Source organism: Herpailurus yagouaroundi, unplaced genomic scaffold, assembly GCF_014898765.1.
Source record: "Herpailurus yagouaroundi ecotype Mexico unplaced genomic scaffold, PumYag 28, whole genome shotgun sequence".
Taxonomy (NCBI): domain Eukaryota; kingdom Metazoa; phylum Chordata; class Mammalia; order Carnivora; family Felidae; genus Herpailurus; species Herpailurus yagouaroundi.
In genome coordinates, this window is record NW_024412376.1 from 117,998,662 (window position 1) to 118,024,127 (window position 25,466).

The 25,466-nt window shown below is 35.8% G+C and overlaps 1 protein-coding gene across 36 annotated transcripts in view; it reads right to left on the reverse strand.

The window, feature by feature from the left end:
- ADGRL3 (adhesion G protein-coupled receptor L3) overlaps window positions 1-25,466 on the reverse strand; it is an 842,607-nt gene that overhangs the window by 119,056 nt on the left and 698,085 nt on the right. For all 36 annotated transcript variants that reach the window (XM_040482516.1, XM_040482575.1, XM_040482534.1 and 33 more), the window contains 4 exons: window positions 16,975-17,158; window positions 15,946-16,068; window positions 8,902-9,110; window positions 7,734-7,910 (listed from right to left, as the gene is read on the reverse strand). In XM_040482516.1, the coding sequence (XP_040338450.1) occupies window positions 7,734-7,910; window positions 8,902-9,110; window positions 15,946-16,068; window positions 16,975-17,158 (693 nt within the window). The remainder of the gene's footprint in view (window positions 1-7,733; window positions 7,911-8,901; window positions 9,111-15,945; window positions 16,069-16,974; window positions 17,159-25,466) is intronic.

Below are 25,466 nucleotides of genomic sequence, written 5' to 3' on the forward strand. Positions count from 1 at the left end.
GTGTTCTTAAAACATGTATGCTGGAAGACTTAGGAATTAAGTATTATAAAGTCAGTAATTTACTTTTGAAAAATTAAACAATACTGCTAAATATATATGCATACATACACATAAAAGTCAGAGTCAAATGTGGCAAAAATTTAAATGTAAATTCAGAAAAATGGTGTATAAATTTATTGTATATTTGTTGTTTATTGTATCATTCTTTCAACTTTTAAAAAACATTTATTTATTTATTTTGAGAGAGAGAGAGAGAGAGAGAGAGAGAGAGAGAATGAGGGAAGGAACAAACAGAGAGGGAAAGGGAGGAAATCCCAAGCAGGCTTCAGGCTCAGCACAGAGCCTGGTATAGGGCTCCATCCCACAAACCATGAGAAAACGACTGGGCTGAGATCAAGAGTCAGACATTTATCTGACTGAGCCACCCAAGTCCCCTTCAACTCTTTAATAAAAGTTCTATAAAAAGACTAGTGAAAAAAGTGATAGAAGAATTTTTTTTTAAATTTTTTTTTTCCAACGTTTATTTATTTTTGGGGCAGAGAGAGACAGAGCATGAACGGGGGAGGGGCAGAGAGAGAGGGAGACACAGAATCAGAAACAGGCTCCAGGCTCTGAGCCATCGGCCCAGAGCCTGACGCGGGGCTCGAACTCACGGACCGCGAGATCGTGACCTGGCTGAAGTCGGACGCTTAACCGACTGCGCCACCCAGGCGCCCCTGATAGAAGAATTTTTAACAAGGGCACCTGAGTGGTTCAGTCTGTTAAGTGTCCAATTCTTGATCTTGGCTCAGGTAATGATCCGGGTTCCTGTGTTAGAGCCCCATGTTGGGCTGTGTACTGATGGCATTCTCTCTCTCCCTCTCTGTCTGCCCCTCCCCCTCTTGTGTTCTTTCTCTCAAAATAAATAAATAAACTTAAAGAAAAAAGACAGAAGAATTTTTAATGGTTTATTTTTCTTCAAATCCATAATTTCAGCTGTTCTCTCTCTATAAATAGCTAATTTTGTTTTTTTTATTTAAAATAATTTTTTTAACGTTTATTTATTTTTGAGAAGACAGAGACAGAGTATAAGCGGGGGAGGAGAGAGAAAGAGGGAGACACAGAATCTGAAACAGGCTCCAGGCTCCGAGCTGTCAGCACAGAGCCAGATGTGGGGCTGGAACTCACAGACCTTGAGATCATGACACGAGCGGAAGTCGGACGCTTAACCGACTGAGCCACCCAGGCGCCCCAATAAATAGCTAATTTTGGATGTACCTGCTCCTTTCACAGACTTAAGAAGTTTGACACTGGCCAGTTGCCAATTCCTCTTTTCAAACGCATATGCAAAAAAGTATCCTCCTTGCTATCACCAGATAGGTTACCTTTCTTCTTTTCCTCCCTATCCTGTACAGAGATAGAGGGAAGAATCCATAAAACTTTCCTCTTCTAATAATTTCCCCCTTTTAGAGCAACTTCATCAGAAGTCACACGAAAAAGACTGTAGGCAATTGGTGATCTAGTGTAGATTAGAGGGAAGTGACAGGGAGACAGCACTCTTCATTCCTTATTTATGCAAAGGAGCATTAGAGTTGAGGTCATGTGGTACTCTGGGAGCCATGGTGGTGAGAAGAAAATTCTCCCTTCACACTCACTCATATTTTGAAATATCTCCCTTGCCTATGATCACAGTGATGTGAAATCGTAAATATTCTCTCTGACCTAGGAAATTAAAGGATGTGTGTTTCAAGTGTCTGGTACAGAGGGAGGGGTGTAGGTCACTGAGGAAGGTGGTGCTGTCGTTCTTTTATTGACTAAAAGGGATGTGTTGCTTCTTGGACAAATTAACTTAGACAAATTAATGCCTAGACAAAAATGTAATGAGTTCTAGAAAATCACAAATTGGTACAGACTTAGTTCTAGGTAAGTTGGACTTCAGACTAAATATAGTAACTGATTTCAAGGAACTTAAAATTCAGAGGAGCTAAAAGAGACACAGAGATAAGCTATCTTGCAAAGTATATATTTCTCAGTGTAAAAACTAACCCACACTTTAAGGAAGTATATATAACATTTAAGGTCGGTATGGCTGAAGTTTCGTATGTATTTCAAACTTGTAGATATAAGCCATTTAATATATTACTTATATAACATATGCTCAAAACTCTCCTGCAGCTTTCCATTGTACTTTGAGTAAAACCTGCACCCAAATTCATTCTGAGGTCCTATAAAACCTTCCATTCTAGACCCTTTGGCTTTTTCCACTAACGCACTTTCTCTCTTACTCTTTCCACTCCCACTACACTGTTCTTCTTGAAGCTCCTCAAACACATCAGAATCACCCTTGGTTCGGGATATTGTTCTTGTCCCATGTACCTGGAACAGTGTTTCCCCAGATGATCTGCATGGCTGACTCTTTCATCTCTCTGCCCTTAATACCACACTAGTGTATAGTGAGACAGGTAGACAATAAAACAGCATACTAGCCAAGAAATAATTTCAAATTTTAATAAACCTATGAAGGAAATACATCATTATAAAATGATTCACTACGAAAATCCAAGAATAATTCTTGTTTCCAAAAAGGTTGTCAATTTTTTAATATAAAGTTACTATTCAAGATAAGTAATATAACAAAGTCTTACATGTTTGACCATTTTCTTTTTTGTGGAATATCCTGTATTTGGAAGGTATTCAACCTGTCAGCTTCTAGGTTTTTTTTCTTTAAATAAACACATAGTTTAAAGTACTATATGCCAATTATACCGCTCCCTCTACCGCTCCCTCAGTCCCATCATCCTATATTGAGGGGTAAAATTAAAAAAATAAAAAAATTTATATGGTAAAATTTAAAAAATGAGCATAAAAATTTGGTAATAGAAGTATATAACCTTAAATATCATAAACTAAGCATTTTATTTTTCACTAATAAAATCATTGCTTAAATTCAAAATAATTTTTATTTTGGCATTTAAAGAATAAATAAAAATACTCTTTTTAAAAAAATAAGTACTTTCCTTCAGGAGCAACCATTGAAACTTGCAACATAAAACTATCTATTTTCTTCGAGCCTAGTAAAAGTTTAACTATAAAATATTTGACACAGAATCTGTGATATGACACTAAAGTTTTCTAAATTGTCACTATTTTGAATCACTACCAAATAAAGAAATAAATGCAATGGTTTCAAACAGCAAAATCAATGCTTATACTTGGACTGGAGTGAAGCTGGGGTGGGGACAATGCACAAAACACAGAAGAAGAAAGAGATGCAAACATCAAACTAAGGAAAGTAAAGACTTTTAAAAATAATAAAAATCAATATTGAGTTGAACTGACAGAAAAAAGTTTTTTTTTAATTTTTTGTTATTCTTTATTTATTTTCAACGTTTATATATTTTTGAGAGAGAGAGCCTCCCCCAAGTGGGGAAGGGGCAGAGAGAGAGGGAGACAGAAGATCCAAAGCAGGCTCTGCACAGATAGCAGCGAGCTCCATGTGAGCTCCAACCATGAGTCTGTGACCTGAGCTGAAGTTGACACTCAACCAACTGAGCCACCCAGGTGCCCCAGAAGGTTTTGTTTTTTGTTTTTTGTTTTTTTTAATCTCTCAAAGAATTACAATGTGAGTCGAGGAAGGAGCTAGAGGTGATATAAATGGTCAACCTTATTTTAAAACATTTATTACAATCTTATTAAAGAATAGACAATAGATAATAGAAGCAAACTCACAAATAATTAACCAGCAAGATTGCCACCCTATGGTAGAAGCAGCTCCTTCCTTTTTTAACCTGCCTCAATTGACCCAGCTATTGTTGAAGAAACCACAGACCCCCAAATGGCATCACTTAGGCTAAATCACCAAACTGGGGCTTAATACCTAACCCCAATTGCAGTTTCAACCTACCCTAAGAAATGTAACTCTTAGCCAGTCAGGAATTTTCTGGCTAGTACCCATGAGGTAATCTCTCACATAGGCCCTATACCACCCCACCCCCCACCCCCAAAGGTGAGGTCATTACACCTGAATAGATCCATGCCCTTCCCCCAAGGGAAGGTGACCTTGCCTGAAACAGTCCTTTACTTCATTTTGCTAATAGCTTCCGTGTCCTCTCCTCTCCTATAAAAGCCTTGTATTTTGTACAAATCATCAGATTTCCTCTCTACTTGTTAGATGGGACACTACCTGATTCATGAATCGCTTATTAAGGCCAATTAGACCTTCAGACTTACTCAGTTGACTGTTTCTTCTTTAAAAATACAAAATCGGGGTGCCTGGGTGGCTCAGTCAGTTAAGCGTCCAACTCTTGATTTTGGCTAAGATCATTATCTCACAGCTGTGAGATCTAGCCCCTTGGTGGTGAGATTGAGTCCCCTGTAGGGCTCCAATTTGGGTGAGCTGGGCATGGAGGCTGCTTAACACTCTATCTCACTCTCTCACTTTGACTCTCCCCCACTCTCTCAAGAAAAAAAATAATATGAAATCTCTCTTACCACCCTATTCAAAAATCAGTGTTAGCCCTTCTTTCCCTTGATAAATTACGACTTGATAAACTACAAAGTGTAGGTTAGTGAACTGTTTTGCCTTATTTATTCCTCAGAGTATTTGGTGGGGGGCGGGTAGGGTAATCTGAAATTTTAAATAGTGTGGACAGGGTGAGCCTCTTTAAAAGGTGACAGTGAAATAGAGACTTAAAGGAGTTGAGGAAGTTGGCTATGTGGCTGTTTGGGGGGTAAGAGGAGGGGGCGGACTTTCAGGTCTAACTAATAATACCTGATGTGTTTGTGGAAGGCAAGGAGGTCTGTGAAGCCAAGTGAGCAAGAGGCACAGTAGTAGGAAAAAAGGTCAAGAGATGCTAAAGAGACCAGAATTTGGGATTTGCTCTTATTGAGATAAGGAGTCATTCAAATTCAACCAAAGATATGAAGTACATGATTTGCATTTTGAAGGGATTACAGAACTGCTTTTTGAGAATGAATCAGACAAGAGTGAGGTCTGACTCACATTTTAAGAGTACCCCTCTGGCAACTATACTGAGAATAAATTTAAGAGGGGGCATGGAGGGAAGCAGGGAGACCAATGAAGGGTCTGTAACTAGAATCAGAAGGATAGATGACAGTGGCTGGAACCTAGGTGATAGTGATAAAGATGCTGAGAATCTGTCAGATCCTGGATCTTGCAGGATATGCTCATAGGGTGGGTGTGCGGTATGAACAAAGAAAAGAAACAAATCAAGGATGGTGCATGGCTTAGGGCTTGAACACCAGGAAGGGCAGAACTACACAGAAGTGTAGTTCTAGAATGGAGACACTTATTAGAAGCCTAAGTGGATATAATAAGTCAGCAGCTGAATCTAGGAGTCTGGAGTTAAAAAAATGGAGATAGAAGTCTGGGAATCATACGATGTTTAGAGCCATATGAGTATAGGAGATCATCTAGGGACAAAGAACAGATAATGCCTATTCTAGATCTAAGATTCCACTTGGGCCAGAGAAGCAATGAGAGGTCACAGAGATGAGGAGGGACCAGCAAAGGAATCTAAGAAGGACCAGCCACTGAGGAAGGAAAGAAACAAGAGGGAGGGGTATACCCAAGGTAAAGTGAAGAAAGTGCTGCAAGAATGCGGTCAGTGCAAATTCTCCTCACGTTGCCTTACTAAATACATCCTATTCATCCTTCCGAACAGAATCATTTTTTGATAAACCTTTTCTGAGCAGCCCTGCCTTAATAAATGACCTTCCTCTGCATTATGAAATCACAGTGGAAATCTCATTTACAATACTTATCAAAATTATGACTGCACCTTCATTTCTCTTCCCTTGCCTACTTCCCTCTCCCCATCAAAAATGTGAGTTTCTTGATGGCCAGAAGCTTCCGTGGAATGCTGGAGCAAAAATTATCTCTGGCAGATGGGAATGAGGAACTTACAATTACTGAGAGCTTCCTGTGTAGCAGCCAACATGTCAATACCTTTACTTAAGTGTTCAAAATGTTGATTTAAAAAAAAAGTTCCATATAAACAGCAAAGATAACATAGATGATAGGTAAGGGCAGCATGTATGGTGCACATGTGGAGTCTGGAAGGAATCGGGGTACCCATGCATCAGGGTACCACAGCTTAACGGCAACTGCTATGAGATTACTCAATTCCTCTTGCTCTCTTCCCAAGCTCATCAAACAAAACTACCCAATGTAATTTCATTTCCTTCATATATTTTCCTGTGGAGTTAGAAAGTGACGGACAAGCGAACAACAAATATCTATTCCAACTGGCTGCTGTATTTCTCACTGTGCACAGATAAATTGGTGTTCTATTTTAGAAATTAGTCTAATGTAAGTTTGGTTAGTGTATTTCTTTGGGACTTGTAGTGTTGTTCAAACTGCTTGTTTTCTGTTTTTCAAGTGCCAAAAGTATGCTGTGAGATCAAAATGACGCTGACTGGCAATCATGAGACTACGGTACTGAAAACCAAGACATCTAGGGTGTCTGACTAACAGCTAAGGGAAAATATTTTGCATTTATATTATCTCTTGTTGGCCTACAATAATTGTCATCGTCCGAATTCTTGCATACAAGAATTGAGGAGATGTTGCTATACAAAGCCTTGAACAAAAAATGATATTTTTTTATTGTTTCAAATAAGATCCATTTTGTGTTTGAATCTATTCCCTAAATGGACAAATAGAATCCCAGAGCCACACTCACACATTTCAGGTTTAAATCTAACATTTGTTGGTATAGCCAGTCTTGCTTAAACTAGATCAATTTGTGACATTCTGACAAAATAGCGCATGTAGTCCTTTAAAGATCAAAATTTCAACTGTGCTGGCACAGCTAAGGTAATTTACTTTCAGGATGCTAACAGGGTTTGGATTGGGTCTCCTTCTGGGATATCCATACTATCTCTAAATTCAACAGTGTCAAAGAATATTTTGGATGAAATCATTTGGAAAAATGACATCAAGTAGATAAGACCTTTGCCACAGTTTTTATCTTTGAAAACATGTTGGAGAGTAATCCTTCCTCTCTTTTTATTGACGTCAGGGAGATGAGAAGAGAAACTGTAAGTATATACTTTCTTGGTACTAACCCATCAATCTCTATAACCAAGCTAATAAACTCTTTGTATTTTTATGTCCTAAGTATATCTGAAATTAAATCCTCTTCATGTTTCCTATGGCAGCCAACATCATGCCGGGAGGAGACTGATACAGCCAACTTAGCTATGTTTTTGACTTTGGAAACTACCTATCACCTGGATTTTTCCTTAGAATAGGGTTTTCTCAAATGGACAAAACTCACTGCATTATATTAGAATTTGCTAAGCCCTTTGCATTGCCAGGCATTTTTTTATTGTGCTAATGGCTGTTTTCCCAAGAGTCATTTGGCATATTTAATCCTATGCATAGCTTGTTAGTTTCCAACCTACCAGATCCTGGGGGTCCTAGTTTGTTTTGTTCATGAGATCTCATTTATTCATACAAAGTAAGAGCAGATGAGACTAAGGGGAATTTTATAAGCACAATTTTATTTTATAAGTGAACTTCAATTTTATAAACTATGTTGATAATAGAACAAAAAAAGACTTCTTTGAATCATCCAGGAGGATATGGGTTGAACCACAGAGAGTTTCTGAATAGAATTACTAGAAAAGTGGAAAATCTTTGAGTAAGACTGGTCTGTGGAGTTAGGGCTTTTTACAATGGTATCCTGACCATATGCTTAGACATCTTTATTTTATGGTATATATCTTACCTTAACTTCCACATGTGCCATCAGTACTGCAAAATTGGTTAAGTGGTTACAAGAGCATGTAGTATGTGTCTTATTTGTTGTTAGGAGCCGACAGCCTTGTGTTGACCAGTAACCTGTCATTGTGCGCTTGGAATAGCTCCAAAATGAACAGTTAGGGTTGAAATTCTCCTCGGACTGCTACAGGGAAAAAAAAAATCAATAAAGCCAATAAGTACTTTATGATCACGTAAATTAGATAGGCATTTTTCTTTACATTTAACACAAGTTCATCCTCTGTTCCAACTTTTATGGAGATGTATACCAGTGCTTTTGGTTTTTTTCTTTTTTTTTAATATATGAAATTTATTGTCAAATTGGTTTCCATACAACACCCAGTGCTCATCCCAAAAGATGCCCTCTTCAATACCCATCACCCACCCTCCCCTTCCTCCCACCCCCCATCAACCCTCAGTTTGTTCTCAGTTTTTAAGAGTCTCTTATGCTTTGGCTCTCTCCCACTCTAACCTCTTTTTATTTTCCTTCCCCTCCCCCAAGGGTTTCTGTTAAGTTTCTCAGGATCCACATAAGAGTGAAAACATATGTATACCAGTGTTTTTAAAGTAAGTGGGCCTCATCAAGCCTAAGCAAATTTGAATATATGTTGTTTATTTCCTCTGAGTAGAGGTAAGTTTACTTTTTAAAAAATTAATATTGATGGAATACTAGTATCAATGTCTCAGAATGACCCTCAACTAATTTCAAAGTAGTGTACATTATAAAGAATTTAAACAATCAACTTCTGAAACATGGTCTTCATAAATCTTTGTTCAATTTACAATATAATCTTTCTACATACATAAAAATATACCTATGTACAAAGACATAATTACTTGTAACATCATATATGAAGTCATGCCCAATTCCACTAAATGTATTGCCAGCTCTTTTTAATTATGGAGACACATAAATCCATCTACAAATATTTTTACCAGAAGCATTTACACGTTAAAGAATTACTATCCTCCTTCATTTCTGAAAAAAAAAATCACCACTATCATTTTATACACAATGAATTGCTTACCTGTTGAATAATAAGAAAAAAATTGAGGGAAAATTAATATACTTCATATTCATGCTGTAACAAATACAAATAATGCACACAGCTAAATTTAACATGCCATTTTCTTACCTTAATATGTTTAACAGTGAACACCACAGGATCAGCTAAATAAACTTTATTGCTGAACTCTTTGTTTATTGCTGCTGTAATAACAGGGGAATTGACAATAACAGAATGATTGGTGGACATAGCCTCTGTTCCCAACTTCATGCTGGCATTCTCCGTGGACAAATAAGGACCCAAGTTGTTATACAGGACAAAGGCCACTCTAATTTCTCCTGAAAAAAATGTAAATGTGAATTATAAGTTGGGAAGAAACTCTGATTATTTCGTACATCCTATTTAACTTAGATAGTGCTAATTACGTGATAATCAAATCCACACAGTACTTATTTACAACAAAATTAAACATTCATTTTAACTATAGTGCCAAGTCATTCATGAGAAAAGAAATGTCAAATGATGCTGAAAAAAATTACATTTTGGTATTTCAAAAGATGAATGCCAATCCCTACCTCACTCCATACTCAAAACTTAAAGACAGATCATAGACCTCAACATAAAAACCATGAAGTCTCTGGAACAAAATGTAGGATCTTTGTGATCTTGGAGTAGGCAAGGATGACTTGGATAGACCCAAAAATATTAACCATAGAAGAAAAAAAGTGGTAAACTGTACTTTGTGAAATTTAAAAATGTGTCTATCAAAATATAGTATTAACAATAATATATATGAAACTCATGACTCTCTATAGCATTTCTGCTGATCAACAAAAAAAGAATAAATAACGCATGAACGTGGCAAAAGACGTAAACATATATGTTAGAAAAATCATGAAACATTATCAACATCATTAATAATTATTGAAATAAAAATGAAGGAGCACATTTAGATACCATTTGATACCCACTGGAATTTTAAAAATCAAAATGACTGATCACACTAGTATTTATAAAGATGTAGAAAAACTGGAGCTCCTGGCCACTGCTGAGGCAAACGGAAAATGCTTCAACTATTTGGAAAATGGTGATTTCTTACAAAGTCAAACATCTACCCCTTCTAGATAAGTGAAAACATATATCGGCAAAGAAAAAAAAAACTTGTATAAGATTGTTAATAGCATTCTTATTCATAATACTCCCCCAATGGAAATAACACAAAAATATATCAATAGACAAATGATGGAATATTAATATAATGCATTATACTATGCATCAATAAAGAATGACTGATAGAGCAAAGAACAAACTATTATTAGAGCATGATGACAGAATCCCCGAAATATTACGTTCAGTTAAAGAATACAGACAGAAAAGAGTACATTCTATCTGATTCCAGTTGTATGAAGTCTAAGAACAGGCAAAATCTGTCTATAGAGACAAGAGTGAGAAGAGAGTAGTTTAATCAGGTGGAGAGAAAGGGTAAGAAGATTGGAAAGGGGTAATAATTTCTAGCTAATAGAAGAGATTTGTATCTTATTTTATATAATATTACAGAAGAAATACAATTATCAAATTCATCAAGCTGCATACTTAAGCTATGTGCATTTTATTGTATGTAAATTTTATCTCAATTGCAATAAAACAAACAAGAATTCAAAATCCTTATCTGTCTTAAAGTTCAATTACCATGTTCTTTCAAGGTCACTTTCTCCATACATCCTTCCACCTCATCTTTTCCCTTATGACTATTTCTTTCCATGCAATCTTCTGTAAAATGAACCTTCTTTTAACATATTTTTTATCGTATCATTTTCTTTTTTTTATGTTTATTTTTGAGAGAGAGCGTGCATGCAAACAAGGGACAAGCATGCAACAGAGACAGAGGAAGAGAGAGAATCCCCAGCAGGCTCTGTGCTGTCAGCGCAGGGCCCGATGTGGGGCTTGATATCATGAACACTGAGATATGATCTGAGCTGAAATCAAGAGTTCAATGCTTAACTGACTGAGCCACCCAGGTAACCCCATATGGATTTGTTTCTTAAAATAAATCAATCCCTACGTCTTCCTTCCAGTATGAATTCATATCAGTTCACCAAGTGCCAGGCACTATCCTGACTACTGTGGTTACTAAGATGAGGGTATCTCCATCCTTATCCCTGAATCTTAGAGTCAAGTGAGAATAAAAACAAATAAATTTTAATATATTTCTTTTGAGGAAGGCGAAGGCTGTGCAACATCTATACTGTGCTCCCATGTTTGGAAACTTCTCTACTATTAGGGATTTATAGACACAAAATGGATGTATATCTATTTTCCCAGCCTGTCTTGCAAAGAGGTTACCCTGGGCAACTCAGCTAGATGCCTTCCATCAGATGCACTAGTCTCTGACTTTGGATGAGGAACTGGTGACACAAGGAAGCAGGAGTGGAGCAGCACACAGCCTTCACTTGTGCGTCACCTGTGGCAGCAGTGACATCTCACAGCAATGATTCTGTGTGATGATACAGACTGCTGTCAGCCTCCTTGCTCTTGTATGTTTTCTAGGCCTGATTCTCTAGCATTCTCTGATTCCATGAAATACCTATTATCCTTTCAGTAATTCAGCAAAGAGATTATGATAAGAGCTCCATAAAGAAAAGGGGAATTCTTAACTTCCAACCCATATCTGTTAACCCAGTATTTAGCAAACAACAGTAATTCATTAAATACTTCCAGTCTGTCATAACACAGCATTAAATTTTAGTTTTCTCTAGATCCAAAACAAAAATACTAAGTTTTGCAAGGCTATACTTAAGAACATCTATGTATTTTTCTTGTTGACAGTAACAACTTTTATTTTAACTGGTACATAACTGGCTGATAATTCCTATCAATTTCCACCTGTGGGCCAGTGTCATATGCACATTTGCTTTGTTTTACCAATGCATTTGGTCACATATAATTGTTACAGATTCTCCACTCCAAAATTAGTGCTTAAATGTGACCTAAAACATGCAAACACACACACACACACGCACACACACTCACATGCACACATTACTTTAGTAAATAAATGAGCACAAAACATAATATGACTACTATAGTCATATTTTTAAAAAATTTGTTTAATGTTTATTTATTATTGAGAAACACAGACACAGCATGAGCATGGAAGGAGCAGAGAGAAGGCGAGACACAGAATCTAAAAGCAGGCTCCAGGCTCTGAGCTGTCAGCGCAGAGCTGGACACAGGACTTGAAGTCACAAATCGCTAGATCATGACCTGACCCGAAGTCAGACACTTAACTGACTGAGCCACCCAGGTATCCCCTGATATAGTCATATTTTAATTGTCATTAGCTTTATATCTGAAAGCTCACACACTTACTTGATAAATTCTTAGAAGTTTATCCATGTGCCAAGCACTAGGGTTACATCAGTGAACAGGTAAGAAAAAGGTCCCTGTTCTCATGGAGCTTACTGTCTAGAGGGCAAGTCAGATGATAGATGGGCAACTTAAAAAGAATAATAATAAAGTTTCATATAATAGTAAGTGAATAACTGCTATGCATAGTAGGTGAATAACTACTATGAATAGTAAGTGAATAACTGCTATGAAGACGTATTGGCATAAAATGGTTAATAGGAAAAGAGCAATTATGAAAAAGTAATGCCAAAATGCCCAAATGATAAGTGGTTAAAAAAGATGTGGTATGTATATATGTATGTGTATATTACCCAGCTATAATTTGATGGAATATTACCCAGCCATCAAAAAGAATGAAATCTTGCCATTTGCAATGACATGGATGGAGCTTGAATGTATTATGCCAAGCAAAATAAGTCAGAGAAAGACAAATACCATATGATTTCACTCACATGTGGAAATTAAAAAATAAAACAGGGGAACATGGGTGGCTCAGTCAGTTAAGCATCCAATGTCAGATCAGGTCATGATCTCTGAGCTCTCGCTCAGGCCTGGAGCCTGGAGCCTGCTACAGATTCTGTGTCTCCCTCTCTCTCTGCCCCTCTCCCACTCACACTCTGTCTCTCTCTCCCTCAAGAATAAATAAACATTAAAAAATAATAAAATAAAAAATAAAAGAAAACAGATAAATATAAGGGAGAGAAAAAACGAGAGAGAGCGAGCAAGGGAAACAAATCATAAGAGACTCTTTTTTTTTTTTTAATTTTTTTTTTCAACGTTTATTTATTTTTTGGGACAGAGAGAGACAGAGCATGAACGGGGGAGGGGCAGAGAGAGAGGGAGACACAGAATCGGAAACAGGCTCCAGGCTCCGAGCCATCATCCCAGAGCCTGACGCGGGGCTCAAACTCACGGACTGCAAGATCGTGACCTGGCTGAAGTCGGACGCTTAACCGACTGCGCCACCCAGGCGCCCCAAGAGACTCTTAATGATAGAAAACAAACGGAGGGTTGATGGAGGGAGGTGGGGGGGGGATGTGCTAGGTGGGTGATGGGTTTTAAGGAGGGTGCCACTTGTTATGATGAGCACTGGGTGTTATATGTAAGCAATGCACCACTGAATTCTACTCTTGAAACCAATATTTCACTGTATGCTAACTAACTAGAATTTGAATTAAAATTTGAAAAAAAAATTAAATTTTAAAAAAGGAAAGAGTGGTAGACCCTCAGGGAGACAGAGAAAAACTTCCCTTCCTAACGAGGCAAGATTTATACTGAGCAGTAAATGATAGAGAAGCTTCTAAGTAAAAAAATGTATAAATTGCATTCTAGGAAGAAAATCAAAATGCAAATATCATACACAGAAATACTCTTGGTATTCAAAAAACAGAATCACGACTAGACAAGAGAATCCTTGTGCACTGTTGGTGGGAATATAAATTGGTGCAGCCATTATGGAAAACACTATGGAAGCCCCCTCCTCACCCCCCTGCCAATGAAAAATAGATCTACCATATGATCCAGTAATTACACTTCTGGGCTTTTACCTGAAGCAAACAAAAACACTAACTCAAAAAGATCTCTGTACTCCACATTCATTGCAGCATTATTTATAAGAGCTAAGACATGTAAACAACCTAAGTGTCCATTGATGAATGAATGGGTAAAGAAAATGAAATATTATTCAGCCATTAAAAAGAATGAAATCTTGTCATTTGTGATAAAATATGTCAGATAGGGAAAGACAAATACTGTATGATCTCACATATAGGTGGAATCTTAAAAATAACAAAACAAACAAAGTAAATTCATAGAAACAGAGAACAGACTGGTGGTTGCCACAGGCAGGGGGTTGGTGGGTAGGCAAAATGGGTGAAAAGGTCAAAAAGTACAAACTTCAAGTTATAAAATAAATGTCATCATGGGGATATATAGCATTGTGACCACGGTGAATAATACTGTATTTTATATTTTGAAAGTAGCTAAGAGGGTAAATCTTAGAAGTTCTCATCACAAGAAAAAATGTTGTAACTATATGTGGCGATAAATATACTTATTAAACTATACTTATTGTTGTGACAGTTTCACACTATATACAAATATCGAATCATTGTATTGTGTACCTGAAACTTATATAAAGTTATATGTCACTTATATCTCAATTAAAAAAAAAGAATCAAGAATAGACTGGATCATAGACAGCAGACATAAAATGGGACAGATGAGGCAGGAAAAAGGGGATGAGCCCATGGTGTCCTAGTGAAATTATCTGATTTCATTCTGAGTGTAACTGGAAGAGAACTGGTCAGATTTACATTTCAGGAAGATCCCTTTGTCAACAGGATATCCTATTGGGGGGTGGAAAGAGTGGAGGGAGGGAAACCAGTTAGAAAGCTAATGTAGAAATATGACTTTTCTCCACAGAAAATCTGATTGCTGCCTCAAAATTCACATAGTCAGATTAGCAATAGAACAATTTACGTGCTTAGTCTTATAACATTTCCAACACTTAAAAAATAATTGTGTTCAGCTGACAACAGCCATATTTTGTTTTTCTTGGTATTCTTCTTTTTTTTTTTTTTTAACCCCTCACCCGACACTATGAAACACCAGCTCTGTGTTGGTTGCTACAACCTGAGGCCATCTTCCCATTATCACCTAATAGGTCAGAGGATCTCACTTAGTTTGTAAAAAGAATGGTTTTTAGGGGTGCCTGGGTGGCTCAGTCGGTTAAGCGATGGAGTCTTGGTTTCTGCTCAGGTCATGATCTCAGAGTTCTGTGGGTTCGAGCCCCATGTTGGGCTCTGCACTGACAGTGTGGAGGAGACTGTTTGGGACTCTCTCTCTCCCTCCCTTTCAGCCCTTCGCACACTCACACTGTCTCTGTCTCTCTCAAAATAAATCAATAAACTTAAAAAAAAGAAAATGAATGTTTTTAAAAATTTAATTGTAGTGAAAAGGATGATTTTAAAATTTAATACTAGTGACACTTGAGACATATTTTCTCTGAGTTTATTTTATATTTAAATTTTTTTCACAGTTTAGTTCTCAATGAGTTTAATTCTAATTACATTCAGTGAATTTACTCTAGTATTAAACTGACCTACATTTACCAATTCCTTTTCTTGAGGTCATCTTTTTTTTTTTAAGTTTGTTTGTTTGTTTGTTTAGTTAGAGTGAGTGGGGGAGGGGCAGAGAGAGGGAGACAGAAGATCTGAAATAGGCTCTGCGCTGATAGACTGTGAGATCATGAACTGGAGCCGAAGTTGGAGGCTCAACTGACTGAGCCACCCAGGCACCCCCAAAGTCATCTTCTCACAGTTAAATTTTCTGTATGTGTTGCAAAGAAAAATCATAGAAACACTTTCAAAAATAAGTGAATAAGGAAAAAAAGACATACAATTTTAAAATTAGAATTAAAATTTCCATTAAAAATTTTATAAACTAAATCTGTCAACTTGGGGGGAGTTACTCCCTTGAAGAAAAAAGTCAGATATCTGGATTTTGTTGGTCATTAATTCTCCTCAGTTTCAAGTGTCTGACATTTTACTCCAACTGAAAAGGAACAGAACAATTTCCAAATCTGACTGAGAATTTTGTGGACACGTACATTGCAGTGTTGCTGGTGCAGAAGATAAGAGGAGAAAGACAATAGCTGAATGAGAGGAGAGCTTTTGGATAGCAGATATAAACTCCCAAGCCAAGAAACAAGGCATTGATGATAAGTTCAATTTCATCATGCTTAACAAACAAACGCTAACCTACCGTTTCGACCATTTTGTTTTAGAGTATTTGCGGAAAGCTGGATAGTGCTTCCATGACCCATGTTTTCTGGAAATTTTAGGTCTTCTAAGTTTCCTTCTGTGCTCAGCCTTGCAACTTCCAATTCTGTTAATGGAAAGAGTTATCAGTCTTCACTGAGAAATGCACCAAAGCTAAGATGATTTCCTAAATCACTAAAATATTTCTGAAATCAAAACACTGGAATTAATGTTCTATTAATTTATAGTAGTCAAAATTTATGGTACTTCAATGTTTCATTTAGAAAGTATTTCTTTAGTATTTTAAAGTAAAGCAAACCAAGCTATTAAAATCAGGTAAATAAGAATACAAATGTATCAATTATAAAGCCTAAAATTTAAAATTCAAGCTCAAATCCTTATACTTCGTCATTTACATCAAATGTATCTTTATCTTGTGACTTAAGTAAAAATATTTTTATAATCTAGAGCTGCACTATGATATCAAAATAGATGTGTCTTTAAATCTAATAAGCTTGAAACAGCTTTATCAAATCTTCTGAAATAAAACTGTCAGCTACATCCTTATGCACAATAAAAATAGATTTACACTCCTTATGAGCCAATAACACAATTACAAAAAATGGTTTTATCACCTTCACTTAAATGACTGATTTCTTTATAGTATATAATTCAGAGACATTCTTATTATAACTGAAGTGACCCATAAGCACTGTATTAGGAGGATAAAACTTTAAATAGCACAAATACATGCATAGATACATTCAGACATACAAAGCAAAGGACCTCACTGTGATTTATCTCAGGTTAATATATCCAATATTGGAATGTCCTAAGGAGGATAACATACCTAATTATGAGGACCCTTTTAAGCCAATGGCAGGTGATATCCTTCCAATTATAGAAAAGAATCACTGATCTCCACTGAAATAAAAATCACTTATAATATCTGGGCTACCACATAATTTTTTTTCTTTTCTATCTTCTGCTGTACAAGGGTCTCTGGCCCTTCTGTATAACAAAGGCCACTTACGAATATTGTCTGTGTTCTCCCTGACAATGTCAGTCTTCAAAAGGTTATCAGCCAGCACAAAAGCGCTTTCCTCCACAGTGTCAAGCAACATGGTCGCTGCACGTAGTTGATCACTTGTAGTCAGGTCTCTCCATGCATTTGAGGCTTGTGGCTGGAGGAGGTTGTTAACTGTCTCGACCATTGCCTACAAGAGGATGAACAGAATGACAGAGGTCTCTAGTGAACTCACAGAGCTGTCAGAAATCCAGGTGTACATGTTGCTCAGCAAGCAAGGATCAGCGGTGTGCATGAGTTCAGTATTGTCCCAGCCTCCCCTGTGACATGCTGCAGCAGAAGCATTCATTATTTTTTTTTTCTGTTAAAACCCTAGCTGAGACTGCAAGGCAAGAGAAAAATCAGCTTTTGTTTTGAAGGACAACAAATAGATCTGTGCTTGCTTCTTAGAATCAATAGCAAAGGCTTCAATAAGACTATAATCACATAATTAAATTATTTGGCTGGGGAACTGTTGGCATGTAATTGAAACCAACACTTTTATCATATTACCCACAGGAAAAAAAAAAGATTTTTTTTTCTATACATCACCATAAAACTACATGCTGAATACAACAGATGAAAGGGATGACTATAGACAGGACAATATAAGAATTAGTTGCCTATAGGTTGAGGACTCACTGAGCAAAGAAATTTTTTTCTTAACCAGCTGGTAAAATGTCAGAATGGGAAAAAAAAATATATCAAAGCATACATACTCCCAGGGGCTTTGGATATGTTATGTGTGAAGAAAAACCTTCTTCATGCTGTTTACTGTTAGGGAGGGGAGTAAACAGTTGGAAATTGCTACCTGTAGCCCTTAGGTGTTTTCCTTTTAAAAAAACCAGCAGTAGGTACCCACAGAGATAAAGCACCAGAGTTCTCATTGCTTCATCCAAAAGAATCATCTCCCTAGTTACAATTTATATATTTCCCGTGGTTAGCTTTATGCTCTAGGTTACAAAGGAAAAAAAAAAAAAAAAGTTCTCCCAATAAGGTCTTCCTAAGGTTTCACTCAAACGGAGAATTGCAAAATAGAAAAATATAAAACCTGCAGTTTTAAAGTGATCATCCCTGATACCGTTGATTATGAAATATGTATCTAATCGTGAAATAAACTTGAATAAACGGCCAACACAGGCACTTTCTACAGAGCGCATGGGTGTTTTAAAACAAGCTCACATTACTGACACACTGGAAGAAGGATTAGGAGAGATTGAAGAAATATCCATTACACTGCAGTGTTTTCTTCTGGCTGGTGTTTTCATAGTAACCAAGTAACAACTGTTAAAAATTCAGCTTCATAATGAAACACCTTGGCTGCCAATTAACACCAGCTTCAAAAACTAATTTGCCTTTTGATAAGAGTTGTTTTTTCTTGATATTTTTCCCCCGCGATTCCAAGTTCTGGCCCAAAAGCAACATCACTGGACGTTTATTTCAAATAGTCCCACTCACAACTTGAATATTTTGCATCATTTAAAACAAAAAAACTAGCAAAAGAACACCAAAAAAATCTCTCATGAGTTTAATGACTGGGCGTTTTGACATAGTTCTGTCATTTAGTTTTGTCATGTGTTCTGAGTTTAAAGCATGACCTAGAAGTCAGACAAAAGCATTTCCGATCACAACAAAACGATCTGCTTTTCAGGACGTCCTCCATAGGGATAATGCCAACAGGATATGCCAAAAAGGAGGTGCCACATAGGAAATAAATGAACAAAAAAAGTTTAGGTGTCTTCAGAAGGCAGAGAACCTCGATCTCTCAAGTGCAAAGCAGTATTCTTTCTGTGATTAGATGATCCTTTGAACTCATTGGAAATGCTCTGAAAACCCCAGATGCAACAGAAAGTATGCCTGCTCTTTAAGGAGCAGCCATTTTAACGTTATTTAACAATCTTACACTGATTAATTTAAACCTTACCTCAGGGAAAATTTTACTAGGGATAAATGCAGTATTTCTGCTCCACCCTTTATTGTTTTTATTTTTTTTTAATTTCAAAAAATGCAAAAGGAGGAAAAAAGACAATAAAAACAAGAAAAACAAACAACTGTAGTCAACTCTGAAAATGTTCTAAAGGCTACCCATTTACAACAGACTGCTTTAGGTAAAATACCATGTTTGAATGGGTAACAAACCAAAGGCACCCTTTACTAATTTATCTTCGTTTTGCACCCAAAAAATGTATGTAGTGCAATGTTTTTTATAGTTACAAATTTTAAGTACCATTGCAACTTCCCAAATAAGTTATAATCTTTAAGGAAGCTTTCTATTACAGCCCAAATGATTTCCAAGTTTACTGTAGAAGTGGGAGACATAACATATAGTCCTAAAACCTGGATGGGTTAAGACACAAATCTAATATTTATTCATTCTTCTTTAAAAAGCATCTATTGTGACTGCTTAAGTGTAAATTTAAGGAAATGGCAACACAAAGATTGGGAAACAGAATCCTGTAGTGGTAAAACTGGAGTATGGGATTTGGAACCACATCTCCTGAGTTTGTACCTGGACTGTGCCACTTACTAGCTGTGTGATGTTGAGCAAGTTACTTAACTTGTCTGTACCTCATCTGTAAATTAGAGATGATGATATAACCATTTTATATTGCTTGGCAATATAAATGCATTTATGTTGCCTGGCTCGTAACACGTGCTTAAGGTATAATCTTACATTGACTTTCATTGGATATCCAAATCCAGTTTGGGAGGAGGGGGGTGTTCACTGAATGAAGCACATGTCCTATCTGATAATTACAAAATATCCGTTCTGAAGTGAGATCTGTAAGGAATAACTTCTACAATGCAATCTTCATAAACTGTTTCACTATTTAACTGCTGTAGGACTATGCCACCTTAAGCTGTGAAGAATAGGAGAGTACAGGAACATGTGTATTAAATAATTCATAATGTGTATTTTAGAGGTTTGAAAAAACTGTCCTGTTTTCTGCTAGTGTAATACAGTGTTTAAACTTTCCAAAGTTTGTTGATATGTCCCTGTTACCAGTTTAATGATGCCAATTAAATAGTCACAACTCTTCAGTGACAAAAGAATATCTATATTTTGTTTTCCTTATACATTTCTGCATTTGTATATTTTATCCACAAATGATGACATGAGGTCAGTGTGTGTGTGTGTGTGTGTGTGTGTGTGTGTGTGTGTGTGTTTGGTCAAACTAGTTATTTGCATTGCTTTCATCAGTTCCACAACATCTCCTTACAAACATATTGACTTTCATTTTATTTGGTTACAAGGAAATGAGCTTACCTATGCTTAGAACCAAAATTAAACAGGGAATGTACAATAAATTTGATTAAAGTAAGGTACTGGGACATCACTTAATGTCCAACAGCTCTCACCGATTTCTCTTTTTCTGCTATATTTTTCTAATCTAAAATTTATATGATAAGTTTGGAAGAAAATATGCTTGGTCTAGCATTTATCTTAAATTTATATTCTCAAAAAAGTGATTTGATCTGGGAGGAAAAAAAATCACCTAATGGTTTTGACAGGTACAGACTGAAATAATCTAAAATTCAGAAAAGTAAATTTAATAAAAAATGTACTTGTCAGAAACAAAATGCTAACTCACTGTATTATTTTTTGTAAAACACTAGAAACTGGATAGGAGATAGCACTGGAAATTTGCATTCTAATAGTCACTAAATTTCCGTGTGTCTTTGAACATATTTATGTTTTCTAACTAGTCAACAAAGTGAGAACTACACAAGAAAGTAAATCTCATTATGTTCCAACATGAGGGGTAGTCAGGGACTTTTGACTATTAGATATTACTCTTATTATACAGTTGTATAGTTTATGGATAGACTCTAAAGTGACTTTTGACTGTTTCTAAAAATCAAAAATAAATTAGAAAGTGTAAAAGTCACTTGAACTCACCCCAGGATCATGGGCATCCCATATCCTTCTGGATACACATTTGCATTACACACCATTATTGGACCACCAATCATAAAATTCAGATCTTAAACAAATTCATTTGACTAGTTTTACTCATAGCATATAATTGTAGTATGTTTGCTAAAAAATGTTATGAAGTGTATGATCATACTATTTCAAAAGGAAGCATTTACTTAATTGCTATAACTACTGTGAAAAATTTGGGGGAAAACCAGCTATATATCTCTCTAGTAACAACTTTTGTCATTATTCCAAGAGTTCATGCTTGTGAAATAGCCTAGCATCAGTGATGAGAAACATGTCAATGGCACTTCTTACTCAAGAGTGGGGAGTAAATCTCAAACTAGGAAAGCAAAATCACCTGGAGAACTTAGTGACCCCTCTCTCTTCACTTGAAAACCACCAAAGATCCAAATAGAATGAATGCTTTGTAAAAAGATGTATTACTTTACCACCATTGCATTTGTCTGAAGATAGGCTTTTTAATCATAAGCTCTTTTTAGGTTTTAGCTCAAGTACAAAGAGTTCTTCCATTATCAGCATACCTAGGGAGAATCCCCCTACCTGTAAATCTGTTATCTGTTTTGTTTTCTCTGTATCATGTATCATTACCTAAAGTATATAAAATATTTATCTTAGTTACTTATCCACATGACTAATTTAGATCTCTCACTCAAGAAAAGGTATGCCTCATGAAGGCAGCAACTCTATGTCATTTAGAAGTGCCAAAACTGTGTGGCATAGAAGTGTTCAATAACTTTTTGCTGAATGACTGCCATCCAGTGAAGATTCAAACTTAAGTGAGTTTTCTCCATTTTCATGCTAGCAGGAAAAAATAATCTCTGAAGGTATTGGTTTTATAAGAGCAAAAGATACGTAAGTACAAAGGAAAAAAACCCTAGGAACTAGCCAATATTATCTGTGTCCTTACCATTTAGAGATTCAATGTCATAATGGGTTCCCATTTTAGTACTTATTCACCTTGACTATAACTATCCATACTTGTGGTCTGGCTTTCTCACTAGATTACAATGTTCATAGCGAGAGACTGTGTTCACTGGTGTTTCCCCAAAGTAAATTTTAGTGTCTTGAGATATTTTAGGTACTCAATAAGTGCTCATTGAGCAAAATCATTAATGACCTTATATATAATAGGAAAATGAAAACATCTAGTTCTATAACTTTTTGCCATGTCTCCCAAGAGGTGTTCTGAGGGTATAAAGTGCTCAGATATCATCACATGATTTGGAAGGAAGACAGGCTGAATTAGAGAGAATTAAGAAGACAATCAGAGTTCAAAAGGAGAAAAGCAGAACCACAGGTTATTGTAGTAAATGCAATCCACTATGCATAACAACAATATATTCTACAAAACAGCTTTCCAAAATGTTTTTAAGTATACCAAAGTGCACTTTCAATGTAATGCAATGAGGTCCTATTAAGTATGTATGATATGCAAACAACTAGGGAAGTCACTGTTGGAAGAGGTTAGGAAAGAGAAGAAAAACATAGAGTCAGCCTTCAGTTTGTCTACACTCCAAGGCAGAAGGTAAGCACAAAATAGAGCTAAAAACTCACAGCATATGGGACAAAAAGTAATGAATTCTTACACAGGAAGAACAAGAAAAGATCCCAGAAGGTGTTTGATTTTGAGTTAGTGACTAAAAGATGAATAAACTTTCCTTGATTATGATGAGGAAATTTGAGGCTAAAGAACATAATAAGCAAGTTAATGATTAGAACAAAACTAAAGCGGTAGGGAGGCAGGGAATGTGTTGAGTTTGGGATGAGGAAAGTGTGTGGTGCCTGGAAAGAGAGTGAGACAAGGTGAGTGTGATGGGAGAAATGGTAGGTACAAGTCAGATCTTAGAAGGTCTTCATTCAGTATGATAGAAGTTTGGGCTTCACTGCATAGAAAATATTAAACCACTAAGTATTTTTAACAAAGGAGCTATATGTTTAGATATCTATTTTTAGAAAATTTTCTCTGAAAACATATCAAAGGATGAATTGAAAGCAGAATTATGAAGATGCCTCCTGCCCCCCCCAAGAAAAAAACCAGAATAGAAAAGGAATTCTATATTAAGTTTACTCATTATTTTTAAAAGTTATTTTGTATTACAGTAGAACAAACATTTATAAATATGCAAATTATCATTAGGCAGCCCATTAGAAAGTTAAGAGCAATGATTCCCTCTTAGTGCATAAATTTAAGGTAATAAATTGCTGACAAACTTTTGACAAACTCTCCAGTAATCTGAAATTTTATTTTACTCTTTACTTCCATATCTTTGTTTTTTGATGTGTTCTCCTGAATATAGTATTTCTTTGCCAATATATACTGTAATCATTATGCTGAACATTGCTATTTTATTCTCATGTATTATATATACAGTTATGTTTAAATATTTTTCTTCATGTATAAATCTCAGGATATGCAGACAAAGAGAATTAAATGTGTTCATTGCTCCTATCCCCTGCTTTCTAACTATATATATGTGTGTATATAATATTATATAATATATGACATATATTATAAAACATACAATATATAATTACATATATAATACATAATATAGTTTATACCGATTTATACTTTTAAAAATTAAACTTTCTTTAATTCTTCATTTTTGACTTGTTGATATGAAAGTTATCAGTTGGGAATAAAATAAAATAGAGCAAAAGTTTAAAATTGTTGCTGAATAGGGCACATTGTATTCTAATCTACCTTTATATATTGATTCAAATCAAAGTTTTAAAGGTCAAATGTTAGAGGAGTCTTCAAAAACAGTTTTGAACTTGCTGGATTTTTTTTATTAGAAGTCAAGTTGAGTGACTGATATTTACACATCTGATCAATAAACCTAAGGTTCTTTTTACAATCACTGTCATTTAATATTATTAAGCATATAAAAACTACTATTCTCTGAATTCCATTTTATATTACAGTGAAGTGTTGGCATTTTCAAGTCTTAATTAAAATTAGATTATATAACACAACTGACCTTAATATAGTAATAAGAGCCCTTAACAGTAGAACAAGATGAAACTAAAATTTCATAGAAAAGACTGCCTCTTTAAGACATCCCTTGTTGCTTAAAAATGTATTGCTTTTAGCAAACTGTAATTTATTGTACTATTTAAAAATCTAATTTAGAATTAAATGATTGAATGCTGTCAAATCTATATTGTGTTATAGAAGGTAAGTAGAGCTATAAACTTGATTCAAACGTCTTGCTAACTCAACATTTATTCACCAAATATTAACTAAGTACCTTCATTTGAGATGCTGCAAGAAAGTCAGATGTCTCCTGTCCTTAAAAGTGATGACAATATAGTGAGGGCAGTTAATTACACAAGTACAAACATGGCAAACATTAACATAGTGGAAACAGTGTTCAAGCACTGTATCGAAAAGGCTCCGTGAAGTACAATTCCAAGTTTAAATTCAACATGGACCAAACAGGCAAAAGGTAGAGCATGTACATATAGGTCTGGAGGTGAAAGAGAACAAGCACCTCCAAGGAACTGAAAAGATGTCCTATGGCAGAGCAAAGAGTACTGAGGGTTCCATGACAAGACAGTAAGTGAAGGCAAGTTTTCAAAGATGTTTGCAAAGCATGTGTGCAATTCTTCCTAAAGACAACAAGAAGTCACTGAAAAATTTCAAGTAGAGGAGTGATGTAAATTATAATGGTTAATATTTATTGAGAATGTTCCAAACTCTGATCTGAATGCTTTATGCATCAGCTCCTTTGACTTTGACAATAACCCAAGGAGGTAAAAGTGATTATTATCCTCATCTTGTGGTGAGAAAACAGACTGAGAGAACTTGAGTAACTTGCTTAAGGTTAATTAGCTAACGTAGGGCAGAACCAGGGTTCAAATCCATGCATCCTGGCTATGGGGATGAAGAAAAGTAGAGATTTAAAAAGAGAAGCAAAGCTTTGTCTATTAAAATGCAGAGGGCATTGAACATAATGAATTCTTGGTTTCCCTATTTTGAATGCTATGTACTTGAATAGCATCAATTTAAAAGGTGTACAGAGGCCTGGTAAGGGAGGAAAAATCTTTCCTCAACTCCAGTCTCTTAGGTTCTGTAATGGGACCTGACAATTAAGCTGACATAAGATAAACCAAAGACAAGTATACAAATTTTATTTAATATTTTTATGTGCATATAGGAACTTACATGGGAAAAAAGATTTAAAGAAGCAGTTAGGACTGAGAGCTTAGATGATTTTTTAAACAAAAGGACAATATATTTGTAAAGAAGTGACAAGATGAAGGAAAAGGTTTTAAGCTTTCAGGAACAGTACATTGTGGGAAACTGACTAGGAAATATATAGTGGAATCTAATGGAAGATAAGGGTTATTTTAGTATGTTTGTTGCTTTCAAATAATCAGTATGCCAAAGTGGCACATCTGGGGCATGTTCTTACCCCCTCAGCTGCAGCTCACTTAAACATCCATTGTTGATATACAGGTTTAGGCAACATAAATTTAAGTAAGAAACAAGCCATTGGTATATCCGACA